This window comes from Eschrichtius robustus, chromosome 12 (assembly GCF_028021215.1).
Source record: "Eschrichtius robustus isolate mEscRob2 chromosome 12, mEscRob2.pri, whole genome shotgun sequence".
In the NCBI taxonomy this organism is placed as follows: Eukaryota; Metazoa; Chordata; class Mammalia; order Artiodactyla; family Eschrichtiidae; genus Eschrichtius; species Eschrichtius robustus.
Window position 1 is genome coordinate 63599752 of NC_090835.1, and position 18099 is coordinate 63617850.

The 18099-nt window shown below is 40.0% G+C and overlaps 1 protein-coding gene across 2 annotated transcripts in view; it reads right to left on the minus strand.

Moving 5' to 3' along the window:
- The window catches only part of PRIM2 (DNA primase subunit 2), a 282564-nt gene that overhangs the window by 20148 nt on the left and 244317 nt on the right, over nt 1-18099 (minus strand). For both annotated transcript variants that reach the window (XM_068557727.1, XM_068557728.1), the window contains exon 12: nt 11921-12003. In XM_068557727.1, coding sequence (XP_068413828.1) covers nt 11921-12003 — 83 coding nt within the window. The remainder of the gene's footprint in view (nt 1-11920; nt 12004-18099) is intronic.

Here is an 18099-nt window from a genome sequence, read left to right on the forward strand (position 1 = left end):
AAGGGTGTAAGACCATAATCATGGGAAAAATGGTCTTTTCAGTAAATGGTGCTGAGACAGCTGGCCATCCACATGAAAAAGAATGAAGATGGACCCTTGTATATCACACCATATACAGAAATTGACTCAAAATGGATTGATAACCTAAATATAAGAGTTCAAACTATAAGACTCCTACAATAAAATATAGGTGTCCATTTTCATAACCTTGAATTTAGCAATGGGCTTTTAAACATGACATCAAAACTACAAGTAACAACAACAAGAACAAAACATACTGGATTTCATCAAAATTAAAAACTCTTGTCCATCAAAAGAAACTATCAAAGAAGTGTTAAGACAACCTACAGAATGGGAGAAAAAATTTGCAAACTGTTATAGACTGAATGTTTATATCCCCTCCAAAATATGTATGTTAAAATCCTAACCCCCAATGTGATGGTACAAAGAGGTAGGGCCTTTGGTAGGTGATCAGTGCTCTATAAGAGAGACCCCAGAGAGCTCTCACCCCCTTCTGCCTCATGAGGACACAGTGAGAAGATGACCATCCATGAGCCAGGACATGGGGCCTCAGTGGGCAGTGAATCTGCCAGCACCTTGATCTTGGACTTCCCAGCTTCCAGAACCATGAAAATACATCTGTTGTTAGAAGCTATCCAGCCTATGGTAACTTGTTATAGCAGCCAAAATGGACTAAGACAGAAATCAGATATCTGATAAGGGTCTAGTATCCAAAATATATAAGGAACTCTTAAACTCAATAACAAAAAGACAACACAACTCAAAATGGGCAAAAGATGTGAACAGATATTTCTCCAAAGAAGACATACAAGCAGCCAACAAGCACGTGAAAAATAATGACAGCATTAGTCATCGGAAAAATGTAAGTAAAAACCTCAGTGAGGTACCACTTCACACCTATCAGGATGGTGTTATGGGCTGAATTGTGTTCCTTCAAAAAGGGCATGTTAAAGTCCCAATCCCTCCTGCCTCAGAACGGGACCCTATTTGAAGACAGGGTCTTTACAGAGGTAATGAAACTAAAATGTGGTCATTAGGGTCGGCCCAAATCCAATACAACTGGTGTCCTTACAAAAAGAGGAAAGAGGACGCACAGAGGGAAGACGATGTAAAGACACAGGGAGAATGCCACGTAAAAATGAAGGTAGAGATTAGGGTGATGCATGTACAAAGCGAAAGATGCCAGCAAACTGCCAGGAACCAGGAGAGGCCTGGAACAGATCCTCCTTCACAGCCTCAGAAGGAGCAAAACCTGCCAACACCTTGCGTTCAGATTTCTAGCCTCCAGAACTATAGACAATAAGTTTTTTTAAGCCACTCAGTTTGTGGCACTTTGTTACGGCGGTCCTAGAAAACTAACACAGACGACTATAACTGAAACAAAAGGGGGGAGGATTACAAACGTTGGCAAGGGAGGGGAGAACATATAGAAGCCTCACAACACAGCTGGTGGGAATGTAAAATTGTATCGCCTCAGTGGAAAATAGCCTGGCAATTCCTCAATTAGTTAAACACAGAATTACGTTATGACCCAGCAATTCTACTTTTAGGTGTATACACAAAAGAACTGAAAGTAGGCACTCAGACAGATACTTGTATGTGAAATGTTCACAGCGGTACTCTCAGACCGTACAGCTGAAAGGGGGAAACAACTTACTGCCCATCAAGGAGTGAATGGATAAACACACAATGGAATACTATTCAGCCATAAAGAGGGATGAGGTACTGACAGATCCTACAACAAGGAGGAACCTCGAAAACACGCTCAGTAAAAGAAGCCAGACACAAAAGGTCACCTGTTGTATGACTCCATTTACATGCAATCCCCAGCATGGACAGATCCATGGAGACAGCTGGCTGCCAGGGCTGCGTGGGCTACTTCCCAGGGACCGGGTTTCACTGGGGTCATGAGCTGTCTGGTGGTGGGTGCACAACACTGTGAATGTACTAAGTGTACTGAATTGTATGCTTTTAAATGGTTAATTTCATATCATGTGAATTTTACCTCAATAAAAAAAAGTTAACTGGGACTTTTGAAACCCTGTTACCAACTATAATTTATACTCTGAGTTATTCTCATCTTTATTTCATATTATTTGCCAGTGTTTAAATAATGTATTAAACATATTCCTAAATGTAGGTACCCCCAAATCATTATTCATCTCACAGTAAAGCCTTTCCCTGAAAGAAAGCAAAAAGAATTTCAACAGAATTTACAGTAAGAAAAATAAGACAGGAAAGTGCTGCAGAGGAACAGAGCCCTGTAGCATCAGGGCCACAGGGCGCATGGGTCCCACCTTCTCCAGTGCTGCTTTGAGGTCTGAACTCCTCATCACAGGGATGACAGGGTGGCGAGAGCCAAGTGAGGCCTAGTCCACTGTGTAAAGCCCCCATTCCAGCCCTTGGCACAATCGCGCAGAGCAGGCCAGAATATAAAACCAGAAAGGAAGTCCCGTGTCCAGTGACAGACCAAGCACACCGTTCACTTCTACCTAATAAGAGAGAAAAGCTACTGAGGAGTAAAAGCATTCACAGATTACAACAAAAGGTGTTAGCTCTACTATGACACATAGTACAAAGAACTATCACCTTTAAAGTTACTCTGTGGGCAGCAATTATTATTCTTTATTAAACTGTATGAGAATTAAAGATATGCCATATGTGATTCAGCACAGTAAAAAGACAACTTTACTAGTAAGAAAGGATACAGCACACTGTTCCAGGGGACAGCGAAAAAACTGCAATCTGAAAATTTCATGTGTGTCTTTTCACAATAAAAAAAAAAAAACCTCTTCAGAGAAATAAAAGTATTTAAGATCATGTAGAGATTTTATTCTCAATATTTTGAATGAAGATTCTTAAAATGTCCGTATCTTAAAATATTAGTATTTCATCATAAAATTGCAATTTTTATGCAAAAGGTGAAAGCAAAATGAAAAGTAAAAACCAAAACTCAAGACACCTAAATTAGGCAGGAACTATTGACAGATATGGTTAACTGAACAAACTAGCAAAGCACTGCAAGGATTATTACCTCACTGGAAGTTCTTAAAAGAAATTGAGCTTAAAATGCATACCAATATTTTAAGGAGGAAAAAGGGAAGGTGACAACAAAAAAACTGGCCAATATAGCTTGTAGACATATTTATTCATTTGGTCACCAGCTTGGACAGTTAAGAGAGAATTTTCCAGGGTCTCAAATCTCTGAACATTTTACAAGCACAGAGAACAACGGCCTTTGCTCCAATCACTGTTTCAAGGATGCTCCTGTAAACCACAGCCTTACATACAGAACCTTCCACTGAACGGAACTGCAGGCATGCACACTGTCGAAGAGGAAAGATCCAGAACCCCACACTCAGAGTTTCTCTCCTCTGACAGAACCCACTGCACAGGCCACAGTACCTGGCCTTCCTCACGCTGCTCCGTGGGAACTGGGGCTCTGGGAGCTGACACAAGAAAACGCTGATATACTGCTACTGCTACAACCTTCAGGTCTTCTGCCATCATCCATGAAATTGAGGCAGCTAAGTTCTTAGGTAGCAAGGAGGACAAAATCTCAGATCTTTCACAGCCCTTAACATGGACAGGACACTACGGTAGGTACTGGGAGGACAGAGGGATAAAGGTTAAAACCCTCACATCCAAAGACCTCACATCAGCTCTTACTAATGCTATTACCACCTACCCATTAGGCACACACCACTTAATTTACACTTCATACATAACATGAGACTGTCCTGTTCAACCTCTAAGTGGGTACTGCCTGTGGAAGTGAAAAATAATTTTTTTAGTATACAGTGTAGCTAATTACTAATATCAAAAGCTTCCACACCACATTTCTTCCCTGCTTGGTCTGTTCCCAAGATGCAATTACTTTTCATCATTTCCACTTTGGGCCATATATTTAGATTGTTGCCCATATAATTCTAAATTACATGCTGATATTTTGGGTTCTTTATTTATTAACTTAACCTATTGAATTCCTGCTATGAAAGATGAATAACTGGCTCTTTATGCTACCACTTACCTATTCTTTCTTTCCATTAAAAAATTAAGGTATAATTTTCATGCAGTAAAATATTCCCCCTTTAGTGTATAGTTCTGCAAAATTTGACAAATTCAGTCATGATACCACCTCCACAATCAGACTGAACATTTTCATCACCCAAATGACCCCCCATCCCTTTGTAACTAACACCTCCTCCATTCCCAGCAATCACTGTTTTCTGTATGTATAGATTTGTCTTTTCCAGAATGTCACATAAAAGGAATCATACCATATGACTTCTTTCACCTAGCATGATGCCTGCTGTTGGGTATACCAGTAGTTTGTTCCTTTTTTATTGCTGAGTAATATTTCATTGCATGACTACAGGCAGCCTCAGAGATGCTGTGGGTTCAGTTCCAGACCACTGCAATAAAGCGAGTATCACAATAAAGTGAGCTACAAATTGTTTGGTTTCCCAGTGCTATTCAGTGTGTAATAGCTACATGCCTAAAAAAAACAATGCACATGTCTTAATTAAAAAGTACTTCATTGCAAAAAACACTAACCATCATCAGCCTTCAGCAAGTCTTAATCTTCTTGCTGGGGGAGGGTCTTGCCTCAATGTTGGTGGCTGATGACTGATCAAGGTGGTGGTTGCTGAACGCTGGGGTGGCTGTGGCAGTTTCTAAAAATAAGACAATGAAACCTGCCATGTCAACTGACTCTTCCTCTTGCAAATGATTTCTCTGTAGGACACAACGCTGTGTGAGCATTTTATCCACAGGAGAGCTTCTCTCTAAACTGGAGTCAGTCTTCTCCAACCCTGCTGCTGCGTTTTCAACTAAAATTATAGAATGTTCTAAATCCTTTGTTGTCATTTCAACAATCTTCACCAGGATTATATTTCATCTCAAAAAACCACTTTCTCTGCTGATTCACAAGAAACAACTCCTCATCCATTCAAGTTTTATCATAAGATTGTAGCAATTCAATCACACCTCTGGGCCCCACTTCTAATTCTAGTTCTCTTGCTATACCCACCCTATTTGCAATTACTTCCTCCACTGAAGTCTTGAACCCCTCAGTCATCCATGAGGGTTGGAATCAACATCTTCCAAGCTCCTGTTAATGTTAATATTTTACCTCTTCCCATGAATCATTAACGTTCTTAATGGCATCTAGAATGGTGAATTCTTTTCAGAAGGTTTTCAATTGACTTTGCCCAGATCCTATGCAGCTATAGCCTTACAAAATGTATTTCTTAAATAATAAGACTTGGAAGTTGAAATTATTTCTTGTCCATGGGCTGCAGAGTAGATGTTATGTTAGCAGGCAGGAAAACAACATAAATTTTATATATCTCCACTGGAACTCTTGAGTGTTCAAGTGCATTGTCAATGAGCAGTAACAATTTGAAAGGTATCTTTTCTTTTCTTTTTTATTTTTCCTGAGCAGTAGGTCTCAACTGTGGGCTTAAAATATTCAGTAAACCATGCTGTAAACAGATGTTCTGTCATCTAGGCTTTGTTGTTCCATTTACAGAGCACAGGAAGCTTCTACATCAGCACTTGCTGGTTCACCTTGCACTTCCACATTATGGGGACGGCTTCTTTCCTTAAACCTTACGAACCAACCTCTGCTAACTTCAAACTTTTCTTCTGCAGTTTCCTCATTTCTCTCAGCCTTCATAGAATTAAAGAGAGTTAGGGCCTTGCTCTGGATTAGGCTTTGGCTTTAGGGAATGTTGTGGCTGGTTTGATCTTCTATCCAGAGACTAAAGCTTTCACCCTATCAGCAATAAGGTTGTTTCACTTTCTTATCATTCATGTGTTCACTGCAGTAGCACTTTTAATTTCCTTCGAGAACTTTTCCTTTGCATTCACAACTTGGCTAACTGGTGCAAGAGGCCTAGCTTTCAGCCTGTCTTGGTTTTTGACATGCCTTCCTCACTAAACTTAATCTTTAGATTTAAAGTGAGAGAGGTTTGACTCTTCCTTTTACTTGAACACTTGGAGGCCATTATGGGGTTCTTAACTGGCCTAATTTCAATATTGTTGTGTCTCAGGGAATAGGGAGGCCAGAGGAGAGGAAGAAAGATGAGGGAATGGCCGGTCAGCGGAGCAGTCAGAACACACACGACATTTACCGATTAAGGTTGTCATCTTACAGGGGTGCAGTTCGTGGTGCCTCCCAAAATTACAATAGTAACATCAAAGATCACCGCTCATAGATCACCCATAACAAATATAATAATAATGCAAAAGTTTGAAATATTGCAAGAACTACCAAAATCTGACACAGAGATACAAGCTGAGCAAATGCTGTTGGAAAAATGGCACTGACAGACTTGCTTGACGCAGGGTTGCCACAAACCTTCATTTGCTAAGAAAACACAGTATCTGTGAAGCACAAAAAAGTGAAGCACAATAAAATGAGGTATAACACAATTTGTTTATCCAACCACATGCTGAAGGACACTGGGTTTTTTCCAGTTTGGGGGAATTAGAATAAAGCCACTATAAACCCTTATGTACAGGTTTCTGTGTGGACTTAAGGCTTTTATTTCAATGGTATAATTATCTAGTAGTGGTGTAACTAGCTCAAACAGTATGTGCAAATGTAACTTTATAAGAAATTGCCAACTGCTTTCACAACAGCTCTACCATGTGGGCCCCCAGCAAGAATGAGACTTCCAGTCACTCTGCATCCTCACCAGCACTTGGTATTGTTAGGTTGTTGTTTTTTTTTAATTAGACCAATTCTAATTGACGTATACTTTTAAAATCGCATTTCCCTAATACCTAATGCTGAACATTTTTTTCACGTGTTTATTATTCAAATATTTGGTGAAATGTCTGTTCAAACTTTTTACTCACTTAAAAAACTGTTTTCTGATTATTGAGCTTTGAGAGGACTTTATATCTTTATAATTCTGGATACAAGTACTTTATGAAATACATGATTTGCAAATATTTTTCTTCCAGTCTATGGCTATTTTATTATTCTCTTAACAGTGTTTCTGCAGACCAAAGTTTTAATTTTGATAAAGTCTAATTTATCAACATTTTCTTTCACTGAACATACCGAATCCAAGGTAATTTAGATTTTCTTGTTTTCTCCTGGAAGGTTTACATTTTGCATTTAGATCTATGACCCACTTCAAATTAATTGTTTTAAAGGTATGAGGTATGTGTCTAGGTTTTTTTTTTTTTTTTTTGACATATGGACTTTCAGTTTTTCTAGAACTACTTGTTGGAAAATATTCTTTTCCTATTGAATTCCTCTGGCACCTTTATTTAAAAATCCATTGCCCATATATATGTGGGTCTGTTTCTCGACTTTTTATAACTGTCCAGTTGATCTCTATGTTTATCATTTCCCTAGAACCACACTGTCTTGATTACAGTAGCCCTACAGTAAGTCTGAAATCAGGTAGTGTGTACCTCTAACTCTGTTCTTTGACTGTTTTCATCAATGTCTCAGCATAAAGATCTTGCACATACTCTGTACATAAATACATATAAAAAACATTTGTCTTTTTGGTACTATTGCATATGATAATTTAAAAATTTTTAAATTTCCAGTTGTTCTTTGGAAGAAATATAATTGATTTTTGTATACTGACTTAGTACCCTGCAATCTATTAGTTAAAATAGCATTTTGGTAGGTTCTTTGACATTTTTTTTCATAGATAATCACATTGTCCGAGATTAGAGGAAGGTTTTCTTTCTCCCCTTCTAATCTGCCTTCTATTTCTTTTTCTTCCCTTATTGTACTGGTTACAGTCATAGAACGTACTTTGTCTGATTTCAATTCATTTAAATTTTGTAATGGATTTTTTAAGACCCAGAATGTGACCTATGTGGCTGAGTGTGTATTCACCTGCTGTGGGGCAGTATGTTTATAGCTCAAGTCTTCTACATCCCTACTCGTTCTCTGTCTGCTTATTCTAGTAATTACTGAAAGAGGAGTGCTCAAGTCTCCAAATGTAACTGTGGATTTGTCTGGTTCTCTACTCAGTTCTCTCTGTTCTTACTACGTGTGTGTTTAAGCTATGTTGTTGGGGTATGAACACTTAGGATTCTGATGTCTTGCTGGTGACCTGACCTCCATATTTTTCTCTTTTGGGGGAGGGCTGAGGAATAAATGCAGGACTGCCCATCATCTTTGGTTTTATTGTTGTTCAGTTCCGGTCTTCCTAAGCTGGATACCAAGCTCATTCAAAAAGGATGATGAAATGTGATCCTATAAATATGCTTCTTTAAAAAGTAGGTGATGCCAATTAAGTCACAATTATCTCTCTTCTGATCATCAAAATTCTGATTATTAAGATCTAAGTATTTCTTAATGTTGAAGGTATCTTTTTCAAGTAGTTTTTCTCTGAAATAAAAGTAGCTCCATTGAGTTTTACCTTAAATGCATTTAAATGATATTTTTCTTGACTTTCTTTCAGTATTTTAATATGCACTTGGAGCTTTTAAGGTCTAATTTGCACTTATGTCAGCCTGCAACTATGTACTCATCAAGATGTTTTACATGGATTTTTCATTCATCAACTTTCTTCCCTTTAGAACACAGCTCCCGAGCTGGCTTCACTCTATTGAAAAGCCACTCAATAAAGACATTAAATGAAGGCAAAATATTATTTACAGCTTGCCCACATGCACTCTGCATCTGTGTTCATCTCAGACAAAAAGTTACAATGCAGGTCCAAAGGGTGACGTGGAAATTACTATCACACCAACTAAGTAAGGAATCTACTTGTGGATTGAGCATAAATGGAGGAGTACAATGGAGTCAAAGGTAAGAATGTACATACATAGTCACTACTGTTAAATAAAATCATTACTCTTCTTGATAAACATGATAATAGCCTATATTTTTTAGAAAGTGATTCTTCATGAAGTGCCCATCAACAGATGAACGGACAAAGAAGATGTGGTACATATATACAATGGAATATTATTCAGCCATAAAAAAGAATGAAATATTGCCATTTGGGACAACATGGATGGACCAAGACAAAATTATACTTAGTGAAGCAAGTCATACAGAGAAAGACGAATACTATATGACTTCACCTATATGTGGAATCTAAAAAAACAAAACAAATGAACGAACATAAACAAACACAAACAGAGTCATAGATACACAGAACAAACAGGTGGTTACCAGAGGGGAGCGGGTTGAGGGGAGGAGAGACACAGATGAGGGAGATTAAGAGGTACAAACTTTAAGTTATAAAATAAATGAGTCACAGGGATGATACGTACAGTGTGGGGAATATAGTCAATAACTATGTAATATCTTTGTGTGGTGACAGATGGTAACTAGAATTATCATCGTGATTATTTGAAAGATAAAGAAATATTGAACCACTATGTTGTGTACCAGGAACTAACATGGCATTGTAAGTCAATTATACTTCAAAAAGCAACCAACCAACAAACAAACTCACAGAAAAAAGGGTCAGACTTGTGGTTTTCAGAAGTGGGGTTGTGGGAGGGGGAACTGGATGAAGGCAGTCAATCAAAAGGTAGAAACTACCAGTTATAAGAAAAATAATTACTGAGGACATAATGTAGAACATGATAAACATAATTAACACTGCTGTGCGTTACATGTGAAAATAAAGAGTTTTCATTACGAGGAAAAAATATACTTTTTTCTGTTCCTTTACTTTTGTATCTATATGAGATGATGGATGTTTGCTAATCTTATTGTGGTCATCACTTCATGATGTATGTTAAGTCAGAGCACTGTGCTGCGCACCTTATACAGTGCTGTATGTCAATCTTGTCTCAAGAAAACTGGAGAAAAAGAAAAAGAGCAAAGGCGTGTACACTGTGGTCATGGTGTAATGGAGACATAAGCTAATTCTCCTCGGTTAGAGAGGGATCATCTTTGCCTCTATCTTTATCAAGCCCACCCTCTCTGATGGGTTCTTTTCTCCTCTTCCTACAAACAGGCTCAGGTCTCCTCTGGCCCCAAACACGCAAACAAACCACCCATGAGGCTTACGCTGATAGCGCCAACACCCCTTTCACTAGCACCTTCTGTGAAACATGCTCACTGTCTGCAGGTCCAAGCCACTGTCTCATTCATTCGTCTTTAAGTGACTGTGATCTTGCTCTGGTTTCCCCCAGGACACTGACGCCTCTCACCAAATCCAGTCACCTCTCCTCAGTCCTAATCCCACCCAGTCCCTCAGCTACGTAGGACCCTGTGGTCCACACCTCCTCTCACACTCCTCTCCTAACTTTTGTACACTGCACTTCCCTAAAGTACTCCCTCCCTCTCCCCCCATTTCTGCTCTGTCCTTCTACTGCCTGACAAAGGGAAGCATCAGCCAAGATCCCATTCTGAGTCCTGGCTTTGGACTCCTTACCCCCTCTTCTCCATTATTTGTTCTCCTCTCCCACAGAAAACTCACGATAATCAGCTCTAAAGTAAACTGGGGTTGAGAAAAAAACGTGGTCAGAAGGCCTGGCTTCCATTTCTGTTTCCACTGACTTAGTTGCTGTGCACCCAAGGGCATGTAACACCCCACAACTCCACAAAAGTGAAGAGATCTCTTTTAATGTCCCTTCCAATCCCACAGTTCTACAATTCTAACCCTAAAGAACATCAGATTTCCAGCTGGAACTTCTCTAATGCACTGACAAATCCACATTCTGTCTGCCATTTAACTGTCCCAGCTCCAAACCTAATCTCTCAAACCAACAACTTCTTTTAGGTTGCCTATTAATGTTGATGTACTGGTGCCACCAATACCGTAAGCTTGAAATGCTAGTAATCCTATACACCTACTGTCTTTTAAACGCACTTTCTGTCTTTTTAACCAACCCCCATACACTCAAGGCCTAATTCACAGAGCGTCTCTTCCAGGAAGTGATCCTCAGCCTCCCAATCTGGTAGCCATCCCCCATCTTCAGAAGAGCCGAGACACTCTATGTGTGCCTCTCTCATTACACTCGGCACGTTTCCCTCCAGATTCTGGCTACGAAGGAGCAGGGTTTATGGCTGAATCTTAGCATTTGCAAAGAGCACCTTGAGCACTGTCTTCCCCAGAGGACGGAAAAACCGTAAGATTTGAACTGAATTGACTAAACTCAATATGTACTCTGGATGCAGTAGAAGCAGTAGAGTTTTCTAGAATAATTTTTTTTTCGAGAAAAAAAAATTGACATATAATGATTTAGATGTTCTGGCTCTAAAATAGATATTGTTCTTTTTCAGCTAAGGAAGCAGAAGCTCCTCTTGAACTCCTTCAAAATCCAAGCCAACTTACAAAGCACACTAGAGACAGTATCTCTGTGAGGTCACAAGTTTTTTAAAAGCATGTTTATTAAACGATATACTCTTAAATATTTGGTTTTACATTTGAGCATTTCTTTTTTTATCTAAGTGGTTTACGAGGCAAAGTAGTTTGATAAACTGTTCGACCTGATGAATTATCCTCGTAAGTGTGGATCTGACGTAGTAAATGAGAACGCCCAGCCAGTCCATACTGCGTTATCTTCTCCTTCAACTTCCCTGCAGCACAAAGTCTCCAAAATGAAATATGATATCATCGATTTTCAGCTTCATTAATAAGCTTCAATGCATTCCTCTAAAAACTTATTTTTTAAAATGCCCCCATTGAGACAGTAAAACAAAATGAGAGAAAAAAAAAGGTTTTCAGTTTCTGTTATTACATAAAAATGCAGCCTAGCAGACAGAAGAACTAGAATTTCCAAGGAATCTAAAGCAGAAAAGCCAAAGCTTTGGCTTAATTCACCTAGAAGATAGGATGTTTGGCATGAGGCCCAGCAGGTAGTACACCGTGTCGCTGCAAGAACATGACATGAAACTGAAGGGCCTGTCCACTGTCTCATTACTGAGGCTGCAGGGCAGGGTCCGACCTACCTGGTTGATCCCTGAGGGAGGGATCTTGTACGCCTGCAGCTTCTGTCTCAGCAGCTCGGGATCGCTGTGCCGGAAGGGGCACCCTGACAACGACAAGCAGCACAGCAACGAGGTTATTCACCCGGATGTAATACAACACCACACTCGAAAGACTGTCTGAGCGTCCCTTAATTGTCTAACAGCTTATTAATAAAAAAGTTAATTGCCCATGGGTGCAACTGCTTTCCTCTCTTTATCTAAATGACGACTGAGCTGCGCGGTTATCAGGGCACTACAGCCTCAAGAGTTACATAAAACATTCCAGCATTCTCAGGCAAGGCTGCCCACTCACTAGGAGGAGGAAGCACTTTTAATTATGCTACTAGCTAACAAGCACCCAACACGGGTTAGCCAACATTATTACTCTAAAAAAAGTCTTATGATGAAATGGCAAAGGGTCCCAATGAGAAAGAAATGAGGCTTAGTTAAGCCCAGAATTATTAAAGGACACCAAAAAGAGACAGATTAATTGAACTGTCCAAATTGCATTTGAAATAATGGCTATACCTGTCATGAAAAGGGTCAGAAAGGGCAAAGCCAAGAAGAAACTGAAGACTGACAAAAAACCAAAGATCACAAAAAAGTCTTTGAAAGCTATGCTCACAAGAAGAAGAAAACAGAAGAAACAGGGGGCTCGAGGAGAAGATGGCAGAAGAGTAAGAAGTGGAGATCACCTTCCTCCCCACAGATACATCAGAAATACATCTACACGTGGAACTGCTCCTATAGAACACCCACTGAACGCTGGCAGAAGACCTCAGACCTCCCAAAAGGCAAGAAACTCCCCACGTACCTGGGTAGGGCAAAAGAAAAAAGAAAAAAAAAGAGACAAAAGAATAGGGACGGGACCTGCACCAGTGGGACGGAGCTGTGAAGGAGGAAAGTTTTCCACACACTAGGAAGCCCCTTCGCAGGCGGAGACTGTGGGTGGCGGAGGGGAGAGCTTCGGAGCCGCGGAGGAGAGTGCAGCAACAGGGGTGCAGAGGGCAAAGCGGAGAGATTCCCGCACAGAGGATCGGTGCCGACCAGCACTCACCAGCCCGAGAGGCTTGTCTGCTCACCCGCCGGGATGGGCGGGGGCTGGGAGCTGAGGCTCGGGCTTCTGTCGGATCCCAGGGAGAGGACTGGGGTTGGCTGCGTGCACACAGCCTGAAGGGGTTAGTGCACCACAGCTAGCCGGGAGGGGGTCCTGGAAAAGGTCTGGACCTGCCGAAGAGGCAAGAGACTTTTTCTTCCCTCTTTGTTTCCTGGTACGCGAGGAGAGGGGATTCAGAGCGCTGCTTAAAGGAGCTCCAGAGACGGGCGCGAGCCGCGGCTATCAGCGCGGACCCCAGAGACAAGCATGAAACGCTAAGACTGCTGCTGCCGCCACCAAGAAGCCTGTGTGCGACCACAGGTCACTATCCACAATGCCCCTCCCGGGAGCCTGTGCAGCCCGCCACGGCCAGGCTCCCGTGATCCAGGGACAACTTCCCCGGGAGAACGCACGGCGCTCCTCAGGCTGGTGCAACGTCACGCCGGCCTCTGATGCCGCAGGCTTGCCCTGCATTCCGTACCCCTCCCTCCCCACCGCCTAGTGAGCCAGAGCCCCCGAATCAGCTGCTCCTTTAACCCCGTCCTGTCTGAGCCAAGAACAGACACCCTCAGGCGACCTACACGCAGAGGCGGGGCCAAATCCAAAGCTGAACCTGGGAGCTGTGCAAACAAAGAAGAGAAAAGGAAATCTCTCCCAGCAGCCTCAGAAGCAGCGGATTAAAGCTCCACAGTCAACTTGATGTACCCTGCATCTGTGGAATACCTGAATAGACAACAAATCATCCCAAATTGAGGATGTGGACTCTGGGAGCAAGATATATTATTTTTTTCCCTTTTCCTCTTTTTGTGAGTGTGTATGTGTATGCTTCTGTGTGAGAGTTTGTCTGTATAGCTTTGCTTTCACTATTTGTCCTAGGGTTCTGTCCGTCCGTTCTTTTTATCTTTTTTTTTTTTTTTACTTTAAAAAATATTTTTTCATAATAATATTTTATTTTTTTATTTTAATAACTATTTTATTTTATCTTACTTTATTTGATTTTTTTTATTTTATCCTCTTTCTTTCTTTCTTTCTATTTTTTCTCCCTTTTATTCTGAGCTGTGTGGATGAAAGGATCTTGGTGCTCCAGCCAGGAGTCAGTGCTGTGCCTCTGAGGTGGGAGAGCCAACTTCAGGACACTGGTCCACAAGAGACCTCCCAGCTCCACGTAATATCAAACGGGGAAAATCTCCGAGAGATCTCCATCTCAACACCAAGACCCAGCTTCACTCAACGACCAGCAACCTACAGTGCTGGACACCTTATGCCAGACAAATAGCAAGAAAAGAACATAGCCCCATCCATTAGCAGAGAGGCTGCCTAAAATCATAATAAGGCCACAGACACCCCAAAACACACCACCAGACGTGGACCTGCCCACCAGAAAGACAAGATCCAGAATCATCCACCAGAACACAGGCACTAGTCCCCTCCACCAGGAAGCCTACACAACCCACCAAACCAACCCTTAGCCACTGGGGACAGACACCAAAAACAACGGGAACTACGAACCTGCAGTCTGCGAAAAGTAGACTCCAAACACAGTAAGATAAGCAAAATGAGAAGACAGAAAAACACACAGCAGATGAAGGAGCAAGGGAAAAATTCACCAAACATAAAAAATGAAGAGGAAATAGGCAGTCTACCTGAAAAAGAATTCAGAATGATAGTAAAGATGATAAAAATCTTGGAAATAGAATAGAGAAAATGCAAGAAACATTTAACAAGGACCTAGAAGAACTAAAGAGGAAACAAGCAATGATGAACAACACAATAAATGAAATTAAAAATACTCTAGAAGGGATCAATAGCAGAATAACTGAGGCAGAAGAACGGATTAAGTGACCTGGAAGATAAAATAGTGACAATAACTACTGCAGAGCAGAATAAAAAAAAAAGAATAAAAAGAACTGAGGACAATCTCAGGGACCTCTGGCACAACAATAAACGCACCAACATTCGAATTATAGGGGTCCCAGAAGAAGAAGAGAAAAAGAAAGGGACTGAGAAAATATTTGAAGAGATTATAGTTGAAAACTTCCCTAACATGGGAAAGAAAATAGTTAATCAAGTCCAGGAAGCACAGAGAGTCCAATACAGGAAAAAATCCAAGGAGAAACACGCCAAGACACATATTAATCAAACTATCAAAAATTAAATACAAAGAACAAATATTAAAAGCAGCAAGGGAAAAACAACAAATAACACACAATTCCCACAATTCCTTATGGGAATCCCCATAAGGTTAACAGCTGTTCTTTCAGCAGAAACTCTGCAAGCCAGAAGGGAGTGGCAGGACATATTTAAAGTGATGAAGGAGAAAAACCTATAACCAAGATTACTCTACCCGTCAAGGATCTCATTCAGATTTGATGGAGAAATTAAAACCTTTACAGACAAGCAAAAGCTGAGAGAGTTCAGCACCACCAAACCAGCTTTACAACAAATACGAAAGGAACTTCTCTAGGCAAGAAACACGAGAGAAGGAAAAGACCTACAATAACAAACCCAAAAAAATTAAGAAAATGGGAATAGGAACAAACCTATCGATAATTACCTTAAATGTAAATGGATTAAATGCTCCCACCAAAAGACATAGACCGGCTGAATGGATACAAAAACAAGACCCGTATATATGCTGTCTACAAGAGACCCACTTCAGACCTAGGGACACATACAGACTGAAAGTGAGGGGATGGAAAAAGATATTCCATGCAAATGGAAATCAAAAGAAAGATGGAGTAGCAATTCTCATATCAGACAAAATAAACTTTAAAATAAAGACTATTACAAGAGACAAAGAAGGACACTATATAATGATCAAGGGATCGATCCAAGAGGAAGGTATAACAATTGTAAATATTTATGCACCCAACATAGGAGCACCTCAATACGTAAGGCAAATACTAACAGCCATAAAAGGGGAAATCGACAGTAACACAATCATAGTCGGGGACTTTAACACCCCACTTTCACCAATGGACAGATCATCCAAAATGAAAATAAATAAGGAAACACAAGGTTTAAATGATACATTTAACAAGATGGACTTAATGGATATTTATAGGACATTCCACCCAAAAACAACAGAATACACATTTTTCTCAAGTGCTCATGGAACACTCTCCAGGATAGATCATATCCTGGGTCACAAATCAAGCCTTAGTAAATTTAAGAAAATTGAAATTGTATCAAGTATCTTTTCCGACCACAACACTATGATGCTAGATATCAAGTACAGGAAAAGATCTCTAAAAAATACAAACACATGGAGGCTACACAATACACTACTTAATAACGAAGTGATCACTGAAGAAATCAAAAGGAAAATCAAAAAATACCTAGAAACAAATGACAATGGAGACATGACCCCAAACCTATGGGATGCAGCAAAAGCAGTGCTAAGAGGGAAGTTTATAGCAATACAAGCCTACATCAAGAAACAGGAAACATCTCAAATAAACAACCTAACCTAGCACCTAAAGCAAATACAGAAAGAAGAACAAAAAAACCCCAAAGGTAGCAGAAGGAAAGAAATCATAAAGATCAGATCAGAAATAAATGAAAAAGAAATGAAGGAGACAATAGCAAAGATCAATGAAACTAAAAGCTGGTTCTTTGAGAAGATAAACAAAATTGATAAACCATTAGCCAGACTCATCAACAGAAAAAGGGAGAAGACTCAGATCAATAGAATTAGAAATGAAGAAGGAGAAGTAACCACTGACACTGCAGAAATACAAACGATCATGAGATTACTACAAGCAACTCTATGCCAATAAAATGGACAACCTGGAAGAAATGGACAGATTCTTAGAAATGCACAACCCGCCAAGACTGAAGCAGGAAGAAATAGAAAATATGAACAGACCAATCACAAGCACTGAAATTGAAACTGTGATTAAAAATCTTCCAACAAACAAAAGCCCAGGACCAGATGGCTTCACAGGCGAATTCTACCAAACATTTAGAGAAGAGCTAACACCTATCCTTCTCAAACTCTTCCAAAATATTGCAGAGGGAGGAACACTCCCCAACTCATTCTACGAGGCCACCATCACCGTGATACCAAAACCAGACAAAGATGTCACAAAGAAAGAAAACTACAGGCCAATATCACTGATGAACACAGATGCAAAAATCCTCAACAAAATACTAGCAAACAGAATCCAACAGCACATTAATAGGATCATACACCATGATCAAGTGGGGTTTATTCCAGGAATGCAAGGATTCTTCAATATACGCAAATCAATCAACGTGATACATCATATTAACAAATTGAAGGAGAAAAACCATATGATCATCTCAATAGATGCAGAGAAAGCTTTTGACAAAATTTAACACCCATTTATGATAAAAACCCTCCAGAAAGTACACAGAGAGGGAACTCTCCTCAACATAATAAAGGCCATATATGACAAACCCACAGCCAACATTGTCCTCAATGGTGAAAAACTGAAACCATTTCCACTAAGATCAGGAACAAGACAAGGTTGCCCACTCTCACCACTATTATTCAACATAGTTTTGGAAGTGTTAGCCAGAGCAACCAGAGAAGAAAAAGAAAGAAAAGGAATCCAAATCAGAAAAGAAGTAAAGCTGTCACTGTTTGCAGATGACATGATACTATACATAGAGAATCCTAAAGATGCTACCAGAAAACTACTAGAGCTAATCAATGAATTTGGCAAAGTAGCAGGATACGAAATTAATGCACAGAAATCTCTTGCATTCCTATACACTAATGATGAAAAATTTGAAAGAGAAATTAAGGAAACACTCCCGCTTACTATTGCAACAAAAAGAATAAAACATCTAGGAATAAACCTACCTAAGGAGACCAAAGACCTGTATGCAGAAAACTATAAGACACTGATGGAAGAAATTAAAGATGATCCAAACAGATGGAGAGATAGACCATGTTCTTGGATTGGAAGAATCAACATTGTGAAAATGACTATACTTCCCAAAGCAATCTACAGATTCAATGCAATCCCTATCAAACTACCACTGGCATTTTTCACAGAACTAGAACAAAAAATTTCACAATTTGTATGGAAACACA